The sequence below is a fragment of the Phyllostomus hastatus genome, unplaced genomic scaffold (genome assembly GCF_019186645.2).
Source record: "Phyllostomus hastatus isolate PE091 unplaced genomic scaffold, TTU_PhHast_1.1 phas_contig_159, whole genome shotgun sequence".
In the NCBI taxonomy this organism is placed as follows: Eukaryota; Metazoa; Chordata; class Mammalia; order Chiroptera; family Phyllostomidae; genus Phyllostomus; species Phyllostomus hastatus.
The window spans coordinates 1,406,956-1,431,840 of NW_025333640.1; the positions used below are offsets into that span (position 1 = coordinate 1,406,956).

Genomic DNA, 24,885 nt, shown 5'->3' on the forward strand with positions numbered 1-24,885 from the left:
ATCTTATTCCACATATGTTATTGTTTATTTACAGATTGTTAGTTATTAGAAAGAGAGGTGGAAGGACAAAGACTTGTAAAGCTAACAGGCTAGAAACCAGCCACTCTGAGACTATGTAGAAAGCTTTACTGAAACGATGCCATGTCAACAGGCAACTTATTTTTTTTCTTATGCATTCTCTTTTCTTTTTTTCATTGACTATTTTGGGTAGCTGGTTAATAAAAGTATTTAGGTTTCAGGTGTACAATTCTAGAACACATCATTTGTGTATTGTGTTGGGGGTTCACCAGCCCCATTTCTCCATTCATTTTAGGGACACACGGGGAGAAAGGAAGTTTCTTATTGCACTGTGTCATGTAAAAAAAGTAGCAGTTTACTTCCCATGTCACTGTGGATTTAAAATCTCCTATGGAATAGAAGAACACCAGTGATCTGAGTTCTAACCCTACTTCTGTCTCCTGGCTTAGTCCAAGTTCCTTGATCTCTCTGTACTATTTTAGTGATAAATCCCTTATCTCAAAGGGCAGTGGTAAGGAGTAGATACTGTTCTATGCCTGACACAACACTGGCACCGCAATAATACTGGGGAATATTCTTTAAAAATTTTTTTTGGTTTTAAAGAGAGATAAACACTGATTTGTTGTTCCACTTATTGATGCATTCACTGGTTGATTCTTGTATGTGCTCTAACCAGGGATCAAACCCACAACCTTGGCATATTGGGAAAATGCCTTAACCAACTGAACTTACCCAACCAGGGCCTTTGAGAAATATTCTGATCTGGTAATTAGATAAAAGTGAAGAATGAACGTTAAATATGGAGCCACATACCCCTCGAGTTTGCTGTCCAACATGAAGTGTCTTTCCCGTCCTCACCGTGTGAATACTAAAGGTAAGTGACAAGAGAGACCATCTGTTAATGTTTCTTGAATACTCAGCATGACTCCTTCCAGTTTACCTCTGGGTTAACTTTTAAGTACCTGTTCTTAATGCTTTTCAGGTTATGGGATCCCCTGGAAAGTCTAATGAAATTGGGGTCCTCCTCTTGCACCAACAAATTTATGGATAGGCACAAATGGAGATATTTTCAAGAGCTCATAAAGGCTCATTTGTAGACACCAGATTAGGAAAATTAGGAATTCCTATTTCAAGGTTTTCTTTCTTTTTCTTTCTTTCTTTTTTTTTGGAAGGGGGAATGTTGGTGGCTGGGAGAATGTAGTTTACATCACAGTTTCTCAATCTTGGACATGCGCCAGAAACACCTGGAGGGTTAGATAACGGTAGATGGCCAGGCCCCACCAGTAGATCCAGGGAAATGCAATTGTAGCAAATTCCCAGTCTACGCTGTTTCTGCTGATCGAGGACCACACTTTGGGAGAGAATTAGATATAAACATTTTCAGATTTTGAGACAAATCCCACTAGTAATTCTTATTGGAAAATCCTACTCCCTGCTTACTAGGTATGTGTCTTTAGGCAAGTGTCTTTAATTTGCTGAGTCTATTTTCACATCCATAAAATAAGGCTAAGGAATCACTACTCCGTGAACTTTGTCGTAAAGATTAAATGAGGCCATGCACCAAAGCATACATTTACCATTTCATCAGCAAATGGGGCCAAATGGGAGTGACAGCTCACTCTCGGCAAGAGCTCCCTGAGGACAGCAACAGAATTTTAGCATCTGTCTACCTCCTATGGCGCCTTGCATAGCCTTCACTAATATAATATTGATTGAAATCTAATAATGTTCTTGATATTGAGTGAGTAAGAAACACTCTACACTGTTGTGAGGCTAGTATTTCTGCTGGCAGCAACAGGTAAGAAAACATTTGTCAAAAGGAAAGAATAACATAAGTTAGTGATTGATACTAAAAAGCAGCCACAAAGAGGGGGGCTTTCATAAGGAAACATGCTACTGAAGTTAGGATCTGATTAATGAGGAATACGCCATGGAGAGACTTGGAAGCAACATGTACCATCAGAGGGAATAGCACGCGCTAAGTCTCTCCCATCCCCCAAACTAGGTCCAGTTTGATGTGTTCAAGGGATAAGGTGACTGGAACAGTGACTCAGGGGTGGGCAGGGGCCAGATTGGTGGTTGTCAAATCCCCAGCAGACACTTAGCAATACCTAGAGACATTGCTGATTGATGATCAAACCTGGAGAAATAGGTACTACTGGCATCTAGTGGGTGGAGACCAGGGATGCTGCTCTACATCAAACAAGGGCAAAGGATGGCCACACCCCAGAGAATGATCAGGCCCCAAATATCAGCACCGTGCTGTTAGAAAACCTGAGCTAGATCATGGGAGAAAACGCAGGCTGCTCAAGGAACCTGGGTTTTATTCTGGGTGCCACAGAGAACTGGAGAAGGGGAATGCCGAGATCAAATTCGTTTATCAATAATTCCTCTGGCTGCCAGAGTAGGGGCTGGGCAGGAAAGCACAGCCTGAGGTGGGCGGTGGGGGTGGCAGTGGAAGTAATTTGAAGGGTTCGGAATGGTGCCAAATTTTGAAGTGGCAATGAGACTAGAGAGGTTGGTTGAGGTGAGAAAAAGGGGGGTATCAAGTTTGAATCCTAGAAGAGTAAGCTAGAAAGTCTCAAAGAGGCTGAGGAACGAGGAGCATCTTTCCTGGATTCCATCTTCGCCTCCACTCATATGAACCAGCGCCCCTCTCCCCGACCCCCGGCAGCACCCCAAGCCCGTGAGGAGGCCCCACCGGCACAGGGGCTGAGCTGTGGCCAACGGGAAGAGCCACAACATCGCAGCCGCCACTAGAATCAACACCAGCATCTGCTTGGAAGCGTCGCTGCCACCACTCCTACTCAACCGCCACGGAGAACTTCGCAGTCTGGGCATGCGCATACTAGAGCCTTGAGCTTCAGAGTGCGGGCTGCGGAGCCTGAGCACGCGCACAGCATCTCCCGCGAATCCCGAATCTACCCACTTGAACACGCCCCCTCTCAGCGACACAACGTGCGTTTGCAGACACACGCGCACGCTTTCCCTGAAATCTGAGCATGCGCTCCTCGTCTCATCTATTTCGTAGGGGCTGCGCAGGAGCAGACAACCGGCTGCCCGGTGCGCCGTCTACAACTTGAGCATGTGTACACCATCTCCGGGAAGGCTGAATCCGCCATGCCGACGCACCCTAGAGCCTGAGCATGCGTTTAGCAGGTCCTTAAAGCCTGTGTATGCACGTTCCCAAATCCTCACTTTCAGCAACAGCAGGCCATTTCTCGATGGCCATAGCAGCCTTCCACATGACTCGAAGGGACCGTAAGCGCTCTAGCTAGTCGGCTAGAATAGGTGGATGCCAAAAGGGAGCTCGAACCACGCGCACCTGTGCTCTCATAGGCCCCGCCTCCGCAAGGCTTTCCGAGCTACGCCCCCGCAGGCACTCGGGCCGGCTTCGCGTCACGTGCACAGCAGTCCGGTGAGCGGAAATGACGCAAGCTCTGCGCGCCCCCGGGATGGCCGGGCTATGGCGGCGGGCACAGGCTACGTGCGGCTGTGGAGAGCTGCGCGGTGTTGGGCTGTGCGACGGCCGCTGCTGGCCGTTGCTGGGGGTCGGGCCTCAGCTGCTGTCGGAGCATGGCTGCCTAGAGGCTGGCGGGCCTGTGACACTTCTCTTTGGGTGTTATGGGGTCGTAGTCCCACGGCTGCGGGCCAGTGGCGGGGTCTTTGGGAGGGGAACAACCGCGGCAGCAGCGGCAGCGACGGTAGCGGCGGCGGATTCTCGGGTGGAGAGGATACCCCTGAGGGTGGCGTGGAGGATGGCGCCGCGGGCGCGGGGGGCACCTCGGGCGGCGGGGAAGGCCCCATCATAACGGCGCTGACGCCTATGACCATCCCGGACGTGTTCCCGCACCTGCCACTCATCGCTGTCACCCGCAACCCGGTATTCCCGCGCTTTATCAAGATTATCGAGGTAATGAGAACGCCCGCGTTGCTTCGTTTCCCCACCTCTGCAAGCACGCTCGTTTCTCGAAAGTTTTTCAGACACGAAGTTTCTCTAAGGCGGGAGTTGGAATTCTTTTTTGCTCACCACTGGGTTGGTGAACTGGAGCCAAATTCCTCCTCTTCAAGGGGAGTTGAACCCACTTAGAGTCCTAACCATGGAAATCTGGCTCCGAGAAGAAACAGAACAGTTTTTTTTAAAGACTTTATTTACTTCTAGAGAGATGGAAGGGAGGGAGAAAGAGAGGAAGAGAAACATCGATGTGCGAGAGAGACATAGACTGGTTTCCTTTTGCACGCCCCCAACCAGGGACCTGGCCCACAACCCAGGCCTGTGCTGGCGACCCTTTGGTTCGCAGGCGAATGTTCAGTTCACTGAGCCACACCAGCCAGGGCAAGAAACAACTGTTTTGAGGCCCAGTTACTTTTCTGCAGGTATTGGTAAATGTTTTGTAATCCTCTCTTCCCAGGGTGGTCTCCATTCTAGTTAAGAGCCCCTTTGGGTCAAGGATTCATTCCTTTCTTAAATATTTCTTGACCACTTTCCATGGGCCAAGTTTCGTTGTAGCTGTTGGGGATACAACAGTGAATAAGACAGACAAAAATTCCTGCCTTTAGGGTTCACATTTTAGCGGGATTTGAGGAGTGATAAACAAGGTTAGTAAGTAAGATATGTACTGGAGGGCAATAATAGAGCAAGAGAAGGATGGGACCAGAGACTGAGGATGAAGGTGAGAGGAGAATGTTCTCAGAGGGGTGCAGCTGTGGTTTTTCTCCATTCAGCAGAGTGTTCTTACCCTTCTTCCATGGAGCAGGCACTGAGGATATAGTGGCAAACGTGTCAAACGTGGTCCCTGTGCCTAAGGAACTTCTGGAAAGAGGCAGGAAACGGCTGAGGCTGAGATCCTTTCAGACTAAGAGCCTGAAGGGAGGGGTGGGTGGGGAACTAGGGTGATGTAATAGAGAGAAAGCATCATGAGTGCAAGGAACTTTAGTTTTTAGAGTAGGAAGGACCCAAATGCCTTCCCCCCACCCCGCCTCTTTTTTTAATGATGTGGAAACTTGAGTCCATGAGGAGAGTTTATCTTTTAACTGAGCAAGGTCATACAGTGAGTCAACCTCTCCACTCACCCTCCAGCCTGCCTCATCCCCCTCCAGTTTCTGCTAAGTAAATTGCACGGATGCCTTGGAAAGGGACAGGACAACACAGAGGGACAGCAGCCAGCCAATGGGGAGGTGACAGAAGGGTCCCCCTCCCCCTCCTGTTCTGCACACTGCTGATTATGTTTGAGCTGCTCTTCCAAGGGCCTGCCTTGATGTTGAGTAGTGGTTATTAGGAGGCCCCAGGATAAGACCCCGTGGCTGGCTCCCTAAGCTCTGTGACCTTGGGCAGGCTGTTGCTCTGGGCTTCCATTTTCTTATCTGTGAAATGGACATACTAATAGTACTTTCTTTCTTAGAGCTGTTGTGGGAGATAAAAGAGGTCCCAGCTAAATGATTTAGAATGGTGCCTGGTGCTTAGTACGCCTCAGTAGTAAGCAGCTGCATCTGTCCTTTCCTATGTGGGGGTTCCTCTGATACTTCAGAAGCCTGCCCAGGAGACCTCTTTTCCATCTTTGACCCCACCCTCAGTAGTCCTCTCTATCCTACCTGGCCTCTGGGGTCAGGACTGTTCACCAGGTGTGGTCCCCTCAGCCCAGCAAAGTGCAGATGCCCGTCCCTAGTGCCAAGCAGAGGTAATGATTCTTTTAAGAGATGCTGAGTGCCCTCCTGGAGCTAGCCAGGAGGGTTAAATGTGTCTGTGGATAGCTCGAGACTGGCATGTGATACTAGTTCTATTGCTCTTACCTTGTAAATAACGAAAAGGGGTCCTGCGAAAGGAAGGAGAGGTGCTGAGATGTGGTAGTCAGCTGTTAGCAGAGGAAAAAGCGAGGAAAACTTCTGTGGACCCAATAAATGTTTCTGAACTTGTTAACCAAGCTCTGTTTATTTTGGATTTTGTAGTTGACTGTATGGGGCTAATGTCCCCCAGTAGGTTCTGTGCTTGTCAGTGGCCTCTGAGTACAGACTGTTGGTTTTTAGTTTTCTTTGAGCCATGCGCGCCCCCCCCCCATGGCTGTTTTTTCCCCTAGGAAAAAATGCATATATAGTGTCAGGAATTCCCAGACCAGAAGTTAATAGCTGTTGTTAGGGATAAGTTAAAACACTGGTTCTCCAACATGGTGCCTGGACCAGCAGCATCCCCTGGGGCCTTGTTTGGAATGTGAATTCTCTGCACTCTTTAGCCCTGCATCAGAAACTGCAGGGGTGAGGTCTGGCCATGTTTCAGGTCCTCCGGGTAATTCCAATGTGCGTTAAGAGTTTGAGAGCCATTAGTTTAGTCACAGTCTGGTGTGGGAATTGACACAGGCTTGAACGAAATCGTCTGACCCCTAAAGACATCTGTGCACCACCCACCTTCATCATCTGTTTCCTTGGAGACATCATTAGCTCTTCACCTTCCACTGAAATGACACCAAGACAATGTGCTGTGATCCTGTGGGTTTCAGTGATCAATAAATAGGATAGAGATGTGCTTGGGAAATACTGTCAGTGAGAATCAGAGGATCTTACCAGCCTGTAGGGTGGGCCACAGTTGAATTACACACATTTAGTGTCATTCTTCTTATATTGATGAAATCAGAATGTTTCAAATTTTTAAGCCCAGATATATTGCCAATAAAATAGCTCTTGAAATTGAACTTTAAATTAATTTCTTGGTTCTGGCCATTTGTCTACTTTGATTTTTCTTTTTTTTTTTACACATTTTTTTTTAAGATTTTATTTATTTATTTTTAGAGAGGGGAGGGAGGGAGGGAGGGAGGGAGAGAGTGAGAGGAGAGAGAGAGAGAGAAACATCAATGTGTGGTTGCTGGGGGCTGTGGCCTGCAACCCAGGCATGTGCCCTGACTGGGAATCAAACCTATGACACTTTGGTTCACAGCCCATGCTCAGTCCACTGAGCTATGCTAGCCAGGGGTTGGTTTTTCTTTAGGATTGGGAGAACTACTGAGGAATGGATCTGGTTAACTCTGTACCACTGTATTCTCCATACACCTATCTTTCTTTTGTTTATTGTTATTTTTTCATTACCATTTATCCTCCCTGTACCCTCTGTCACCACCACTTCTGCAGTCATCATGCTGTTGTCCGTGTCCATGAGTTCTTTCTCTCTTTTTTTTCTCAATCCCTCCAATCCCCCTCTTTTGTTTGTTTTTTGGTTTAGGAGTTCCTGGACAAAGTTGGTTAGTGTCCTGGATCAGGTTAGCATGTCCCCAGAGAATAATACAGAAAAATGTTAGAGCTGCTGTCAAAATGTCATCTAGGAAGTCTGCCCTGCGTTTCACTTTGGGGTCATTGTTGTGCCAGGTTAAAAATAAGAAGTTGGTTGAGCTGCTGAGAAGGAAAGTCCGTCTTGCCCAGCCATACGCCGGTGTCTTTCTAAAGAGAGATGACACGTAAGTGCAGTTTTTCCTTTGCTCTTTTGCTGAAGTTGCCCTCAGTGTAGCTCACCACCGCTCCTGCTCCCTAGACTGGCCTGGGCCTCTGACCCTTGACCTGAAAGAAATCAAGCAAAGCCTATAGGGGACTGGGCCAAGCACTGAGCATCACTTTCTAGTCTGGAATGAAGGCTTGGCTTGCAGCGCTGGGCTTCATTCGTTGTCGGGGTATGTTAATCTCAAGGACCCTTGGTGTTAAAACATACACACTTGCAAGGCTGCTTTAGCACAGAGCTAAATGGGCAGATACCACAGCTTTGGGTACATCCACCTTGACGCCAGTTAGCAATGTTTCACTTCTGAGTTAGAAGGAGCTGGAGTGTCCTGAGCAGGTTCTGTCATGGAATGAAATAAAAATTCCATCTGGGCCACCTCATGACAACTCGGCCAGGAGCTGCTCACCTGTGCAGGGTCCCCGCTGGTGTTCCTTAGTTGGCTCCAAAGCCCCTGTGGGAGTGAGGTGGTCGCTTCTGGTTTTCTGTCCAGACTGGAGGGGAGTTTATTGTCTCTCCCCCCTGCCTGAGCTGCCCCGTGGGAATCAGAGTGCCTGTGCCTCCCATGGTCCGTGGTGTCTTTCTCCCTCAGGAATGAGTCTGACGTAGTTGAGAGCTTGGACGAGGTCTACCACACGGGGACATTTGTCCAGATCCATGAGATGCAGGACCTCGGGGACAAGCTGCGCATGATCGTCATGGGACACAGAAGGTTCGGGGGGCCCCCGCAGGTGGGATGGTGGCGGGGTGGTGGTTTTGAGCGCACCCAGGTCCCTGCACTGACTCGAGTTCTCTGTCAGCCTGGTGGCCTGGTCACTGCGGTAAGCTAACCAGGCCAGAGCTGGGGGCTGAGACACGTCGTCCCCAGAACCTCCTTCTCAGAGTCCTCTTATCAAAGTGGCACTGTGGTGGTCAGCGAGGAGTCGTCTCTTTAATGCACGTTGTTCAAAAAAGCCTCACGAAAACAAGGTGGCAAGTTGCCTCCTGTCTCCCATCTGGGTGCCGGCCGTTCACTCAGGCTTGCTTTTCCTCCAAGTGCCCGAGTCTGCATTTGCCCGCAGGTCAGGCTGCGTGGTCATTCTTAGCAATTTGTCGTTTTTCACTCAGTTGAGTTTCCTCCTCAGTCTCTGATGGAAATCAGTCGAGAGGCTGCATGTGTCGTAAGCCCAGTTTAAGCCCTTGTACTGTCATGATAAATAAAGAGAAATCTGCAAGCTCAGCTTAGGGTTGAACCTCTCAGTAGAAAAACTAAGTGGCTTTCTGAATGTGTTCCAAGGCACACTGGTCCTGTGAGATGCTTCGCCAGAGTCCTGTGACCAAATATACGTGGAAAACATCTCAGAGTAGAAGCTGTGGATGGGGTGAACATGCAGTGAATGTTCTGGAAAGCCCCTCACTGGAGATGTGTGACGGCGTTTGTTGAGTCCAGAGTCTTCCGTTCTTTCTCACATAGCCTTTTTCTTGTGTCGGCCAGGTGGCACCCTCGGAGCTCGAGGGGAAAGGGCCCGCGCTGGGCCCTGATTTCTGTGTGCAGAGCCCCACACCCCTTTGTCTGTTCCCGAGAGAGTCGGTTGTAGGGAAGAGGCTGCACCTCTGTGTCCTGGAAGGACTCGTGAGCCCGAGGAACAGAATAAGGTGCAACCAGAATTGATAAAAGCAGTGATGACTACTGACTACCCTGCCATCCTATGAGGTACCTGGTAGAATGACTCCTGAGGCCAGGCCTACCTGGGACCTACCGAGGCCTGAGCTGCTTTTCTCTGTACCCCTTGCTCATGACAGCTGGGCGCCAAGGCCGCATCTGTAGTGGCTGTCAGGCCCTCCCTCTGAAGAAGGCACCATTGTTAGTTACCTGTGTGACAGAGGAGAGCCGGGAGGTAGAACATGTCATGTAACACCTGGGGTCTGCTGTCTGCCAGGCCCTCGGTGTGAGGGGAGAGACAGGCGAGAGGCTGCCTTGGGTGACGTCCCTGGAGTGAGGAGGACACCAGGGACATGAAAACAGGTCACAAGCTGAGTTCACACTGTCGTGGGTGCTTGGGGGGAGGAAATGAAGATGGACAGGGTGGCAAGTGTGCACGTGGTCTGGCTCTGGTCTCTCCAAGGAGGTGCCCTTGCATCAAGGTCTGAACAACACGAAGGAGCAGCTCTGTGGTGAGCTCTAGGGTGAGGGGGGCAGGCAGAGTCCCAGAGATGGCCTCTACCAAGGCGCCAGCTCATGATGGTCCCCAGAACTGGTTACCACTGCCTTATCCAGTTTGTGGGGGACAGTGGGGCATTGGTGTGGGAATGGAGTCCAAGGACAGAGGGGACACTGGTCTTGGGGTTCTGGGAAAGTGGTCTGGGCCCAGCCTGCACCCTTAGTTGTCAGCACTGGGGGACCTTGCCAGGGCAGAGCCCTCCCAACCTCAGCGGCTTCACCTCTGCCTTGCTCTCGCCTTCAGGATCCACATCAGCAGACAGCTGGAGGTGGAGCTGGAGGAGGCCGAGGTCGAAAACAAGCAGAAGCCACGCCGGAAGCCCAAGCGGAGCAAGAAGGAGGCGGAGGAGGATCCAGGTGCCAAGCGCCAGGTGGAGGTGGTGGAGCCCAACTCAGGTGTCCCCAATGAGGTGCTCATGGTAGAAGTGGAAAATGTCGTCCATGAGGACTTCCAGGTCACAGAAGAAGTGAAGGTAAGTCAGTGCTCCTGAGCAAATGCTGCTCAGTAAGGGTCTAGCCTGTTGCAGAACTCAAATTGTTTTAGAGTGCAGAATACTTTTCCTCCCAAAAGTCCCTGGGAGGAACAGGGAGAGAAAGGTACAGGAAATCCACTGTGGCTGTTAGCTGCTCTTGAAGGAGGTAGGGTTTGAACCCGGGTCCAGCTCCAGCCTGTGGCATCTGGATGGGTGCCTCCAGCCTTTCCTGCAAGCCTAGGGCATGTAGGAGGGGAAATAGGGCGCATTCACCGGGACTCTGGGCTCTGAGGCAGGAAAGAAATGCACTTTCACCCCCTTGGCCCCCAGACCTAGGCTAACCTGCCTTCCTCATGATGGGCTGGCTGTCGAGGTGGTGGCAGGACTGTCTTCCCGCCCGTTCTCCTAGTGCGGGTTCTAGACAGGGTGGCCTGCCTCCAGTGGGTAGGGACATAGCTAGTAGCCTTGGTCCGACCCTGAGGCACCGTGTTGAGAGGGATTCTGGGGCAGCTTCTGAGCTCTGTGGGAAGAAGTGCTGTGATGGGTGATGTCTCCCTTGGGTGCCAGAAGGGGCTTGGTTGCATTTGCCACTATCCTGTACAAGCCGTCCACAGGGCTGTGTGGGTCCTCCCGAGCAGTGCTGTTTGGGAGAACTTGCCATGGTGGTGGGAAAGTCTGTAATTCTGCACCATTAGCCGCCTCTGGCTGTTAAGCACTTTACCTATGGCTGGTGCGATTGAGGAACAGAACCTCTGATTTTATTTAAATGTGAATAGCTGCCAGTGGCTAATAGCTTCCAAACTGGGTAGCACAGCATCAGAATTTCCTGAGGATCTTGGAGTTGGGGGAAGCCAAACACATAGATAGTATGCAGAAGAGAATAGAGGACCGTGGAGAGACAGCGTGCTCATCCTTGTTCACGTGAGTGCCATGGATTGTCGGCTGGCTCTCTTGGTTCCTCCCGCAAAGATCAACTCCGGTAATCCAGGGACAAACCCAGTAGCTGGAGACCGGGTGATTGTTCTGGAAAACCCTGGCGGTTGTGTCTGCTGGCGCCGTGCCCACTAGTGCCCCTCATTGGAGCACAGTATGCTGGGAACTGTGGCCTTCTAGAAACAAATGAGTGTGGGTGTGTATGTCATAAACTGCCTGGTGATTCTGCCGGGAGCGGGACCAGCCTCACTGTGACAGGGAACGAAGGCAAGAAGGAAAGCAGTCCCCGTGGTGTCCGTAGCTGTGGGCCCTGCATCTCTAAAGGGGCCTGGGGCAAGGATCCAGGAGGGAAAGGATGAGAGCCCTGGTCACTCACAGGCAGGTCCCAGACAAGAGAAGTCACAACCTGGGTGTTTCGGGGGCTGAGGCTGAGGAGTGTCACTTGTGAGGATAGTGCTTAGCATAAGGGAATAAAGAAGCTCCCTCCCTCTTTTTTCTCCCCAGTATGTCTCATTCTAAGGTCAGCCCTGTAAGGAGATGACAGGGTTGGTCTTAGTTTTTGCCTGCTTGGTCTTGTGTTGCCACGACTGGTGGATTCAGGCTCTGCTTTGGGCCTCTGAGGCTGTCTGTGGCCAGGGCCAGTTGGGAGGGGCTCCCTGGGGCCGCAACAGACCCAGTGGCTGATGGCAGCCTTCTCACTTGCCAGGCCCTGACCGCCGAGATTGTGAAGACCATCCGGGACATCATTGCCTTGAACCCACTCTACAGGTCAGTGTCCTGTGGCCAGCCCTTCCTAGGCCAGGGTGGGCTCTTTGTGGTGCCTTGGGGAGGCAGGAATTTGAGGGCCAGGGCCCAGTCCTATGCAGGTGGAGCCTCTTTCTTCCTAATAGGGAGGCCCTGGGGTTGGAACAGTTTACCTGGCCCAGGTTCTTTGCCTGCTAACAAGGGCCTGGGTTTGGCATGAAGGCTCTTTTGCCAGCTGGGGTGAAGGGGGAAATCTCAGCAGGGGTTAACACATAGCTGCTGGAGGGGGCTTGCATCTGGGTGCAGGGCTGTTAGTGTCATGACTCTTGGACAGGGGACCCCACCGGCACTGGAGCTGGTGAGGCCCAGAGCCGTGCTGGCTCTCGGCGCTGCTAGGAGGAGTGAAGTTGCAGCTGCTGCCATGGTCCTCATGCCTCATGAAAACACCCCTCTGTCCCTTCCAGAGAGTCCGTGCTGCAGATGATGCAGGCAGGCCAGAGGGTGGTGGACAACCCCATCTACCTGAGTGACATGGGTGCTGCGCTGACCGGAGCTGAGTCCCACGAGCTACAGGATGTCCTGGAGGAGACCAATGTGAGTGCGACCTTCCACGGGTGCACGGTGCTGGCCCTGCTCTGCACGCTGGGTTGCTTCCCAGCCTGGCTAGAGTCCTCAGCTCCGTTGTGAGGTGATGCCACGTGAACATGTCCTTCAGTCCACATTCGGCTCCCTCGTTCTTTTTAGCGCCTGCATAGTGCTCCATCAGGTGGCGCCCACCATGTAGTGGGTGGCATGTTTGGGTCGGTGCCATTCTTTTGCTATTGCGATGATGCCTGTACGAACGTCCTGATCCACACAGTTTGTAGACCTGCTGGAGTTTACCTGTAGGTGGTGTTCCCAGAACTGAGCTTGTTGGAACGGGGTGCGTGCCTCTTTCTAGCAAGGTGTGGTGGCGGTCTGTCCCAGTTTGGACTTCCTCCAGCAACAGCTTGCAGAGTGCCCGTGTCCCTCCCAACCCTCCATCCCAGCACAGGTGCACGCTGACTTCATCATCTCCCTCCCCCCCCCCCAATTTTAGAACAATAGAGGGACAGGGAGAGAGAACAAACATTAATTTGTTGTTCCACTTACTATTGTATTTGTTGGTTGATTTTTTTTTTAGATTTTATTTATTTTTAGAGAGATGGGAAGGGAGGGAGAAAGAAAGGGAGAGAAACATCAATCATATTCTCATATGTGCCCTAAACCGGTGACCTTTCGCTTTGTAGGACAATGCCTAACCGACTTAGCCATACTACTGGTCAGGGTTCATTGATTGATTCTTATATATGTGCCCTGACTGGGACTGAACCTGCAACCTTGGCATATCGCAAAGATGCTCTAATCAACTGAGGAGCTACCTGGCCAGGGCTGGACACTGGCTTCAGATGGTCTGCTCATGTCTTCCCTTTTTTTGCAGATTCCCAAGCGGCTGTATAAGGCTCTGTCCCTCCTCAAGAAGGAGTTTGAGCTGAGCAAGTTGCAGCAGCGCCTGGGGCGGGAGGTAAGTGGGGCGGCGGCAGCCCTGGGCTGGGAAGGCACCTGTGCTCTGAAGACTCTGTGCACTTGGCCTGTGAAAGTCATTAGGTTAAAACTTAAAACTGATCCCAGTACCTGAGCCCAGACAGGTTGGTCTCCATCTGACCATCCTCCTTCAAGGGGGAGCGTTCTCTGCTTTAGAGTCCTGGGAAAACACTCAAAATTAGAAACCAGCCTGGGAAAGGTTGCAAAGCTGTTTGCCAAGACTCAACTGTTGGAGGCTCACCTTCCCAATTTTGGGCAAATCCATGGACTGCCTGGATCATCATCACTTAAAAGTCATGTCGTATTCTAGATGTGCCTCAATTTTTTAATTAGATTTTTAAAAAGATTTTATTTATTTATCTTTAGAGATGGAAAGGGCAGGAGAAAGGGGGAGAGAAACATCAATGTGTGGTTGCCTCTCGTGTGCTCCCCACTGGGGGCTGGCCTACAGCCCAGGCATGTGTCCTGACTGGGAATCGAACTGGAGACCCTTTGGTTCACAGGCTGGTGCTCAGTCCACTGAGCCACCCAGCCAGGGCTCAGTTAGGTTTCACTCCAGAAACAGATTTCATGTTACATCTTTAATTGGAAAGCCTGTGACACATTAGTAATACGTGACAACTTGCAGGTAAGCACAGCGGATCCCTAGGCCGGCACCAGTGCCAATGCAGGGCTTGGGGCTGTGTCCTGCTGTGCTGCTGTCAGACGTGCAGGAAACGTGCTGGCGTTGGGCCAAGTGTCCTCGTCACTCAGGATGGAAAAGCGAATTCTTTTATTATCATTACTTATTTCAAGGCCCACACTGAGGGATAGTTTGGTTAAAGATGGAAGGAACTGACGGCTGCGTGCACTGCGCTTCTTTTTCTGAGTCCTGAGGAAGCAGCAGCCCCACCAGCCCTGGTTAGCCCGTGGACACCCTCTGTGTTCTCTGGTCTGACAGCAGCTTCTTGGCCTTGCAGGTGGAAGAGAAGATCAAGCAGACACACCGCAAGTACCTCCTGCAAGAGCAGCTGAAGATCATCAAGAAGGAGCTGGGCCTGGAGAAGGAGGACAAGGACGCCATTGAGGAGAAGTTTCGTGAGCGGCTGAAAGAGCTCGTGGTGCCCAAGCATGTCATGGACGTTGTGGACGAGGAGCTGAGCAAGCTGGGCCTGCTAGATAACCACTCCTCGGAGTTCAAGTAAGTACCTGGGGGCGGTGGTGCCAGTCTCTCACATCTGGCCATCAGGAAAGCTTGTGACCTGTCAGGGTCCAGATGCCAACCGAAAGCCAAGAGGGTGTGGGTGTTTCCTGTGTTACCCATGTGGTGTGCATGTGGTGTGCATGTGGTGTGCACCAGCCCTTCTCTTACCCTGTGTGGGCCTGCCTTTGTGGTCCCTGTGTCACAGACAGAAATCAGGACCAAGGGAAGTTAAGTCAGTGACAGGGTGGGTGGTAGGTGGGGACAGGAATTTGAACCCAGGGATGTATGGCTCTAAGCCACTGCTTCCAGCCGGTGCCAGCAGTCCCTGAGCCATCGCCCCAAGGCTGTCCTCTTCCCCTGGCTTCTATGCCCCAGCTGCCCTCATGTTGCTTTGAGAGGCAGCCGGGAAGTGTGTGCATCTTGCTGGGGTCTCAGCCTTGCCCAGCGGTCCTTGTCCCTCACATGGGAGCTGTGAGTCTGGATGACTGCCCGGCGTTTGGGCCGAGGAGCTCAGGGCCTGTGGGACTCTCCTGGCCCTGTCTGTGGTGTCAGACTGCAGGGCTTGGGTGTTGCCCCTGGGCCGTTTATGGGCTGCCCAGGTCCTGGAACAGCCCCTCTGAAGGGAGAACCCGGACACTGGACCCTGAGTTCCTGCTGGGCCAGCCCCTGTCCTGGCTCAGAATGGCTGGAGGGGGCTGGGCTCTTCCCCCACAGGACTGTGGGAGACACGGGAGCCTCTGTTCTGGAGACGCCCAGGTTTTCTTCCTTAGTAAATGAGCTTTTTGTGCTGCTGTCTCCAGTGTTGTAAACAAGAGCCTTAATACAGCATGGACTGATCTTGCAGCCTCTCTCACAAGGGCCCTTGTGAGGGGCCTCTTCTGGGCCCAGGAGGCTGCTGTTCCTGGCACCCAGCTTCCAGACCAGGGGTCACACTGTCTTGGTAGTGCCACCTGCCACCATCCAGGCTTCACTCTCCCCACTCGCCCTGACTCAGGCTGTCTCCCCTGTTTGAACCCCAGCTTCTCCTGTAGTGTTGTACCCTGACCAGTCCCCACTTGTGCCAGGAACCAGGCCACTTCCCAGGTGTGGCCCATGCCAAGATAGCTTTCCAGCATGGTAATAGTCTGCCAGCCAAGGTGTCCTTGTGTAGTTCGTGCTTTGGACTTACAGGTCACCATAGCCGGGGTCAGGCGTCTCGTTAGGCCCCACTCACCACTCTGGTCTGTCCTGCGGCAGCGTCACCCGCAACTACCTGGATTGGCTGACATCCATCCCATGGGGCAAGTACAGCGATGAGAACCTGGACCTGGCCCGGGCCCAGGCAGTGCTGGAGGAAGACCACTATGGGATGGAGGACGTCAAGAAGCGCATCCTGGTGAGGCAGCCTGGACCCCCTCTCGTGGGCCCTGGGTGTCCTGGGCATAGTCCGGCCCAGCCGTATGCTGGGCACCACAGTCCACATCCCAGGCACTTGGCCATTGCTCCCAGGGCAGGTGCTGAGAGGCATGGTCTGGATTTGCATGTGAGTGGGTGGTGGGCGGACTCCTCAGGGCCTGTGGCCCAGGATTCCCCCAGCCCTGGGCTGTAGGGGAGCTCCAAAGGGGAGCCCTGGTGAGTACGTGTACTTGGGGCATGGAGGGCTCGAAGGGAGGGGCGCCCCAGCCAGAGGTGTTACATTGGCTCAGATGTTAGGGGCTTCCTGAGTTGGCCTGCCCTGCCTCAGGGGCTCCAAGATTTACAAAGGAGTGAAAATGGGTGTGGCTGAGGACAGTGGGGAGTGGCCAAATGGGGGTGGGGGGAGAAGAGGCCATGGTGATCAGGGTGTGGAAGAAAAGGGCCTGCTGAGGGAGGGAGCTGGCCGATGGGCCTGTGCCCTGGTCACCCTTAGTTGACAGGTGCCCATGTTCTCCTGGTACCTCCCTGTCCTGTTGGTGCCATGGGCTGTCACTCCCTGTGACAGATGACAGCTGCAGTCATCTTGGTCCCTCCAGGACAGGGCTTGTCCCTTCTCCCAGTCCCCAGAAACCTAAAAGGTGCGAGAAGGTGGCCAGGCTCACATCAGGCACAGCTTTTGCTCTGCAGAAAGGCGCCAGTGACTGCAGTCTTACGGGAGCCTCTGCCTGTAGGAGTTCATCGCCGTCAGCCAGCTCCGAGGCTCGACCCAGGGCAAGATCCTCTGTTTCTATGGTCCCCCCGGTGTGGGCAAGACCAGCATCGCCCGTTCCATCGCCCGAGCCCTGAACCGCGAGTACTTCCGCTTCAGTGTTGGGGGCATGACCGACGTGGCTGAGATCAAGGGGCACAGGTAGGCCCAGCCGTCCTTGCCTAGCTCGCCCCAGCCTCCTGGGTCTGCCCCTACCTTTGTTGGGGTGATTTGGGTGGTAAGTAGTGAATCCATTCCCACTGGAGTGACTGAAAAGTTCAGGCATTGATCTGACTTCAGGCCCAGCTGAACCCAGGTGCTCAAACAACAGCGGGTCAGAATCCCAGCCTTTCACTCAGGCAGGGCCTGTCAGCAGTTTCAGTGTGTCCCACCACCGACTCCCTGCACTCCTGCCAGAGTCCAGGGCTGGCACCTGTCGTTTGCCTGGGTTGTCTGACTAGTGACTGTGACCTAGAGTGAGAGCAAGGTGGCCACCCTGGTGAGAATGGGACAGCCTGCATTGTGACGCCCAAGCGCCATCTTGATTCTTTCCTCCCTCATCACACCCGGAGCAGGGCTGGTATCTTGTGTGTCCAGGATCCTAAAACCTCCTGGTCCCATGCCTGGCACCGGCAGTGGGACATTCAGGATACTGTGTTCTCCTGGGGCTTCCTGCTACACTGGCCTCCACGGAGGTTCTTAGGAAGTGCAGACTCCTTGAGACACAAGGGTCTGTCCTCCGTTTCCCACAGCGTCGAAGGAGGTGGAATGGAGAGGGTGGTGCTGTCACACACTGTGCTTGGTGCTTCTGCCTCAAGACTGAAGGACGTGTGATCTCCACGGACCACCCGTAGCATTTCCCAGACTCCCTGGTCCCTGAGCGCACGACCTTCCACCTGCCCCCGAAGCTCTGGCAAACTAGTGTTCAAGGAAGATTTGAGTCCCTGTTAAAAGTTACATTTCTGTTGTCTCTACAAATGGTTACTTTTGGCTGCCTGCTGGGTAGTGCGGGATCACCCACTTGGGTGTGGCCCCCGCTGCTCCTCACTGTGTCCAGCCTCCAGGGAGGTGGACAGTCTCTTGGCCCAGAGCCTGGTGTGAGCTCAGGAGGGGTCAGGGAGGGGACAGGGGACAGGGCCCACACAGCATTGGGTATAGGGTCTTGGGAGGCCTCTGACTGGGATGGTGCAGGGGTCCCCAGGGACCCTGCTTTGAGGGTGGAGGGGTACGGGCAACTGGGGAGGTTCTTGGCTCAGTGCTGGCCTCTGAGCTGGGTGAGCAGGAGGATGAAGGTTGGGGAGGGGCACGAGGGAAGGCAGAGCCCCGGAGCCCTGTTCAGGGATTTCCCTGGAGCTATGGGCAAGGACCAGTCCCCAGGGTGAGAAGAGGCCCTGGCTGAGTCTCTGAACAAGTGCAGGCACCCTGTGACATTGGGGAAGTCGTTGGGGAGGGCCTGGAGGGACGGGCAGGCAGGTGCTATGTGCTGGCTTTGGTCTGGGGGATTCCAAACTAAGGATCAGGATGGGGAACCAACTGACCACTGTTACCATATTGAAAACTGCCAGGCCCTCCTTAGCCCACAGCCCTCTAGGGCCCCTGCCTCCCTTGGGGTAAAAGCACATGTTCTCCCCTCTGCTCACACGGCCCTGAACGACTTGTCCCTGTGCCCTTGCTGCCCTCACCCCCTCCTCTCAACCCTCGCTCACTGTTCTAGCCACACAGGCCTCCTCACTGTTTCTTCAACACTCCAGGCCTGGTCCTGCCCCAGGACCTTTGTATGGGCCATTCCTCCTACTTAGAAAACCCCCTTTCTCCAAATATCCACACAGCTTGCCTCCTTACTTCCTTTGCTTGGGGCCTCTCCCTAAGACATTGCTTATCCTCATTTTGAAATGCTGGCCTCCCAGCAAGTGTCTTTGGAGTTTTTCATCCCTGCTGTTTTCTTCATAGCACATGCATCAGTTTTTGAACCTCATGATTCCTCTTTTACCTGGTATATGGTCTGCCCTGCAGGGCCTTAGCTCAGAAGCACAGGACTTGTGTTTGCTCCCTGCAAATGCCAGGTGTCTGCAGCCAAGCTGGGGAAGAGCAAGTGGATTGAAAGAAAGGGCCAGCTGGGGCACACCCTGCCCAGTGATCCCCAGGCCCGATGGGCCCTGCCTGCTGTCCCTCAGAACCCAGGTGTTGGGGATGTTCCTGCTGCCAGTGCCTGGATGCTCTTGATCCTTGTTGTTCTGTTGGGTTTCGCTGGATGTCAGTTGCCGACTCGGGATGGGTCTGAGTTAGACCTGGCTGTGAATCTCTCTCCCCTTCCCTGAATCTGAGCTGGCGGGGAAGGTTGGGGTGACCGAGTGCTCTGCAGATCAGCGTGGCTGGAAGTGGCCATCATTCTTCCCCAGAGGGCACATGGCACACTGAGGTCCTGAATCTCTGAGGGTGCCGGGCCTGGGAGGGCTCATGTGGTCAGCCCCCAGTGGATGAGGTGCTGACTGCCCAGCTGTGCCCTCTTCCCCAGGCGGACGTATGTGGGTGCCATGCCGGGAAAGATCATCCAGTGCCTGAAGAAGACCAAGACGGAGAATCCCCTGATCCTGATAGACGAGGTTTGTATGGGCCCAGGAGGGCTGAGCTGTGGCTGGGCTTCCCTGAGGTCAGATGCAGTCGTTGGGCTTCCTAGCCCAGAGCTCCTGGCAGCCCCAACCAGGCAGACTCAGTTCAAACAAAACCCATGGTCCCTGAGTCGCTGTGGGAGACCTTACTGCACAGGCCATCTCATGACACTGTCACCCCTTCTTTCCTGAGGGGCCCCATGTCTGCCCTCCACCATACTGTGAGGACACCCCTCCTGTCCTTGCTCAGGGTTCCCCATGCTGGCGGGGTCTGGGCCCCCCCCCCCCCACAGTGTCTGGTGAACAGGTGCAAGGAGCAGGACAAGGTGCGACATCACTCACCTTCTGATGCCCCTGTAGGTGGATAAGATTGGCCGGGGTTACCAAGGGGACCCCTCGTCAGCACTGCTTGAGTTGCTGGACCCTGAGCAGAATGCCAACTTCCTAGACCACTACCTGGATGTGCCCGTGGACTTATCCAAGGTGCGTGACCTGCCTGGGGGCTGATCGGGTCGGGAGAGGCAGGGGGCCAGTCCCTTAACCTCACCACTGCGTCCTCCAGGTGCTGTTCATCTGCACGGCCAACATCACTGAGACCATCCCGGAGCCACTGAGGGACCGGATGGAGATGATCAACGTGTCGGGCTACGTGGCCCAGGAGAAGCTCGCCATTGCAGAGGTGAGGCCAGGCCAGGCCCCCTGTCCATTCAAGCCTTAGGAAGGGGGTGCTGCACTGTGGCTCAGGCTCATGGAATGTCAGTGCCTACTGAGTGCTGGGCACTTAGTCAGAATTAGAGGTACAGTCCACAGTGACTGCTCTTGGAGCTCCCATTCCAGGAGGAGACGGAGGATGAATATGTGACCCTCTGCGGTGTAGGTACTGTGAGGTGTGGCCAAAAGGAACGTGAGGCCTGTTGTAAACTGTAATGTTACACCTCTGACACCAGTGCAGGGTGCTTCCCCACACCAGCCAGCTCTCTGGCTGGGCACCCTCCATTCCGTGAGATGGTGGCATACCCAGTGTGAGCAGCACACCTCACAGGTTCAGGGCTCACGTCGTAGAACTGCCCCAGCTGCAGGTGCCCCTTGAAAGTCCCGACCTCTCTCTCTGGCTATAAACTGAGGTTCTTATACCTCCTCCTCAGGTTTGGTAGTTTGCTAGAACAGCTCACAGAGCTCAGGAGAGCAGTTTAGTTGCTATTTACTAGTTTAGTTTGAAGGATACACCTTGCAGACCGCCCCAAAACGGCCACAGGGTGAGGCACAGAGGGGAGTCTTCTTTCCATCGAAGTGTTTTCCTTCTGAAAGGGGTTTCTCCCTCTCGATGCCTTTGCAGCCTTGAGATGGGCACAGAGCCCCAGCCTTTGGGGCCCAGGGGGCAGGAGGGGCAAGGAGCTTGTAGCTGAGGCGATGGCAGGCGTGCTGGAACTTCCCGCCACATCTGTCCTCCATTCATGACGACTCACCTGAGTGGAGGACTGCCTTCAAACCCCTGAAGGGATGACAGGACAGATATGAGGACCCCTAGAGCCTCCAGGGCCAACCCCAGTGTCATTCAGCTCTGTCCCCCATTTAGAGCTCAGGCTGTCCATCCAGTGACTGCCATCCATCAGGTGTTGTGTTGGACAGGGGTTGACTGCAGGCCTCTGACTGCTCCGTGTTTGCTCAGGGCAGCAGCCACATAACCTGACATGCATGCTCTTGGTTTGCACCTGGGGGGAGCCCAGGGATCAGGGAGGTTTTCCTGCAGGAAGTGGCATCTAAGATGATATTTGAAGGGAACACAGGAATTGGACCTAGGCAGAGGATGCAGCAGGAGCAGGGTTGGCTGGCTGGGGGTCAGTAGGTTTTTCAGGGTCCTGGCACCCCCAGGCTCTGTCCAGATACTCTGCCACCATCCCTCCAAGCCTTGCTGGCTCCTCACCCATCAGGTGACATCCTTCAGCCTGCCCTGATACCCTGTGTACATTGGATGATACCAACTTCCCCAGGGACCGGAGCTCTGTGAAGGCAGGCCCTGGGCCCACCTCAGTGCTGTCTTTACCAGCCAGGGATCTGTGGCTGGGTTGTGGGCCCTGGAGCCCATGGGTGTGGTGGGTCCCGGGAGGTTCCTGACAGCTCTCTTCCCTGCCAGCGGTACCTGGTGCCTCAAGCCCGTGCCCTGTGTGGCCTGGATGAGAGCAAGGCCAAGCTGTCTTCTGAAGTGCTGACCCTCCTCATCAAGCAGTACTGCCGGGAGAGTGGTGTGCGCAACCTGCAGAAGCAGGTGGAGAAGGTGAGCCCAGATGTGACTGAAGTGAGCCACACACAGGACAGATGCTGTCAGGTCCCAGTCATGTGAGGTCCCCAGGAGTCAGACTCGCAGACACACAAGCAGAATGGTGGGCGCCAGTGGCTGGGGAGTTAGTGTGTGATGGGGACCACGTTTCAGTTTCAGAAGCTGAGGAATTTCTACAGGTGGACTGTGGGGGTGGCTGCACAAGTATATGAGCTGCATGCTTCGAAGTGGTTATGATGGTACTTTATGTCATGTGCATTTTACACAATTTAAAAATTAAAGCAGAGAGAGCAGACGGAGGTGGTGGTGGGATGAGGTGGGGGGGCCTGTGGCCAGGCTGCCTGTTAACCCCTGTACCTGCTGCAGGTCTTAAGGAAGTCCGCTTACAAGATTGTCAGTGGTGAGGCCAAGTCGGTGGAGGTGACACCCGAGAACCTGCAGGACTTTGTGGGGAAGCCAGTGTTCACTGTGGAGCGCATGTATGATGTGACGCCGCCTGGCGTGGTCATGGGGCTGGCCTGGACCGCCATGGGTGAGTGTTGCACGTTCCCTCCTTGGTCCTCTGGGAAGAGTCTGTACCTAAGCCTTTAGCTCGTTGCTCTGAACACCCCTCTGGCTGGCTGGCTGAGGCCAAGGAAAGTGGGGCTATTGGAGAGGTGGGACTGCAAGGTGGCAGGTGTACTCCATGAGCTTTATGTAGGTGATGCTTTGACAAGCTTGGTGTGGGAGAGTCCCTCACAGCATGAGACCCAAGGATGCCACCCAGCAGGGGAAGGGGTTAGGGGAACTTCTGTGTGTAGGTGACATTGCTCAGCCTGGGGATTCAGGGTCTTATAGCCCAGAGTTGGTTCTGTCAGTGGCTGGCAGGCATTGGGAGTAGTTTTATGTGGTCTGTAGAGGAAATGGGCTGTGGATGGCAAAGTTTGCTCACTTGGGCTGCATTTAAAGCCATTGTGCCCTGGGTGGTGTAGCTCAGTGGATTGAGCTAGGGCTGCGAATCAAAGTGTCGCAGGTTCGATTCCCAGCCAAGGTACATGCCTGGGTTGCAGGCCATAACCCCCAGCAACTGCACATTGATATTTCTCTTTCTCTCTCTCCTTCCCTTTCCTCTCTAAAAATAAATAAATAAAATCTTTAAAAAAAAAAATCCATTGTGTCAGAATTTGTCTGGCGCTGGCAGGCTGTGTTGGAGATGCATGACACAGGGCCAGGGCACAGTGGCTGTCTTTGGTTCCCACCTGTCTTTGGTTCCTTTAGGTGGGCACTGACGTGTGAATGAGAAAAGGTGCTGAGCTGAGGGTTGGGCAAGGTGGTTTGCAGAGCCTTGGCCAGGTGGTTCAGTTGGTTAGAGCGTCACCTTGATACACCAAGGTTGCCGGTTTGAAACCCAGTGAGGGCACGTACAAGAATCTACTAATGAATGCACCAAACTGATATTTCCTTTCGCTCCCAAATCTTTAAGAGTTGCAGACAGAATGGAGGGGCACTCCCTGAGGTGGCCCAGCATCAAGGAGGGGCTCTCCTGGGAGTCCAAGCTGTCCCGTGGCTCATGGGCCCTACACACTGGTGTCTTCCAGGGGGCTCCACGCTGTTTGTTGAGACGTCCCCAAGGCGGCCTCGAGAGGACAGTAAGGCAGACAAGGACGGGAGCCTGGAGGTGACAGGCCAGCTGGGGGAGGTGATGAAGGAGAGCGCCCGAATCGCCTATACCTTCGCCAGGGCCTTCCTGATGCAGCAGGACCCCACCAACGAGTACCTGGTGACTTCACACATCCACTTGCATGTGCCTGAGGTGAGCAGCCCCTGCTCCCCTGCAAGTGTACACCTCGAAAGGGCATCCTTGCATCAGACCTGCTCACCACCCACCTGGTCTCCCCACCACCAGGGCGCCACCCCCAAGGACGGCCCCAGTGCTGGCTGCACCATCGTCACAGCCCTGCTCTCACTGGCCATGGACAGGCCAGTGCGGCAGAACCTGGCCATGACGGGTGAGGTCTCCCTCACAGGCAAGATCCTGCCAGTGGGTGGCATCAAGGAGAAGACCATTGCGGTGAGTGCTGCCCACCCCAACATGCTCCTGCATACGTTTGCGCACACCACGCAGCCACGTGACAGATAAGGCAGCATTCACACCACAAACAAGGGTGGTGGCCGACTTGAGAGCAGGCGTGGGATTTGGACCCAGAGCTAGGTGGCCTGAGCCCATATTGAAGTGTTCCAGATGGCTCCCTCCACAATGGTTCTCAGCCTTTCAAGACTTGGGAGAATGTTCTAGGTCTTTCCATAAAGAGCCCCCATCTGAACAACTCAGTGGGGCTCTGTGGGCCCCTTGAGGGTAGAAGTGGGGTCTACAGCTTCCTCATTGCCCATTTAACCTGGCACTGAGATCCATGGGTACAGAAAATGCCAGAGGCTGGCCTCACAGGTGTTGTGTAGGTTGCAGGGCTCTGGTGGATGTGGGGAACCTGTCTGCCCCGGGCAGGCCCCTCATCCCCACATGTCCAGCTTCTATGGGAGCACCACGTCTCCTGAGCCTCCACTGCCCTGACTACTGTACAGACTGGGCAGGATGGTCACTAAACCAGAAAAATTTTAAATGTTAGGTACTAAAAATCATGTCTTATTTCAGCTCTGAAAGGGTAAAGCAATAGGTGCTGTGATTGAGTTGGACCAGGGAGGCAGGGGAGAGCCATGCATGGTGGGCTGAGGGGACAGAACTCTGCAGCAGCAGCCGCCAGTGCAGTTTCCTTGGGCCTCGATGCTCTCATCTGTGAGGGGCAGCCTGGCTGAGGGCCACTGTGAACAAGGTCCCAACCAAGCCTGCTCCCTCCTGGAGCACAGTGGCTACTGCCCTTTCCCGGACTGACCTAATGGTCCCCTATACCCCAGGCCAAGCGTGCTGGAGTGACGTGCATCATCCTGCCAGCGGAAAACAAGAAGGACTTCTATGACCTTGCGGCTTTCATCACAGAAGGCCTGGAGGTTCACTTTGTGGACCACTACCGCCAGATCTTTGACATCGCCTTCCCTGAGGAGCAGGCAGAGGCCCTGGCTGTGGAGCGGTAATGGTGGCCCAGGCACTGCCGCTCCTTCCAGGCCGGCCCACCCTGAGCTGGAACTGGGCCGGAAGGGGAGGGCCCCAGGCAGTCAAGCCGCCTGGAGGCTCAGCAGTGGCGTGGAACCCAAGGACCTCAATTATGATTTAATCATGGAATCTGATGCATATGAACTATTTAACAGTGATTAAAGACAATTTCCAGTACTGCT

General features: G+C 53.8%; 2 protein-coding genes across 2 annotated transcripts in view; one reads left to right on the forward strand and one right to left on the reverse strand.

Annotated features, from left to right (window-relative positions):
* Window positions 1–2,793, reverse strand: part of CATSPERD (cation channel sperm associated auxiliary subunit delta) — a 42,081-nt gene extending 39,288 nt beyond the window's left edge. Inside the window, exons 1-2 of the mRNA XM_045831359.1 lie at window positions 2,720–2,793; window positions 832–886 (exon numbers count right to left, since the gene is read on the reverse strand). Of these exons, the coding sequence (XP_045687315.1) occupies window positions 832–886; window positions 2,720–2,793 (129 nt within the window). The remainder of the gene's footprint in view (window positions 1–831; window positions 887–2,719) is intronic.
* Window positions 2,794–3,461: 668 nt separating this feature from the next.
* Window positions 3,462–24,880, forward strand: LONP1 (lon peptidase 1, mitochondrial). Its single transcript, XM_045831149.1, has 18 exons — window positions 3,462–3,931; window positions 7,369–7,457; window positions 8,085–8,204; window positions 9,937–10,165; window positions 11,805–11,866; window positions 12,307–12,436; window positions 13,302–13,385; window positions 14,365–14,585; window positions 15,825–15,963; window positions 16,715–16,893; window positions 19,247–19,334; window positions 19,701–19,823; window positions 19,903–20,019; window positions 21,475–21,615; window positions 21,985–22,150; window positions 23,196–23,410; window positions 23,504–23,668; window positions 24,508–24,880. The coding sequence occupies exons 1-18, from the start codon at window positions 3,485–3,487 to the stop codon at window positions 24,682–24,684; spliced, it is 2,892 nt and encodes a 963-aa protein (XP_045687105.1). The 5' UTR covers window positions 3,462–3,484; the 3' UTR covers window positions 24,685–24,880.
* Window positions 24,881–24,885: the final 5 nt, after the last annotated feature.

Excerpts from the sequence above, each read along its gene's own strand:
- LONP1 (XM_045831149.1), top strand. The coding sequence starts at position 3,485 with ATGGCGGCGGGCACAGGCTACGTGCGGCTGTGGAGAGCTGCGCGGTGT. Across the intron at positions 8,205-9,936 it reads ATCGTCATGGGACACAGAAG|GATCCACATCAGCAGACAGC; the intron begins GTTCGGGGGGCC and ends TCTCGCCTTCAG. Across the intron at positions 23,669-24,507 it reads TCAAGGAGAAGACCATTGCG|GCCAAGCGTGCTGGAGTGAC; the intron begins GTGAGTGCTGCC and ends CCTATACCCCAG.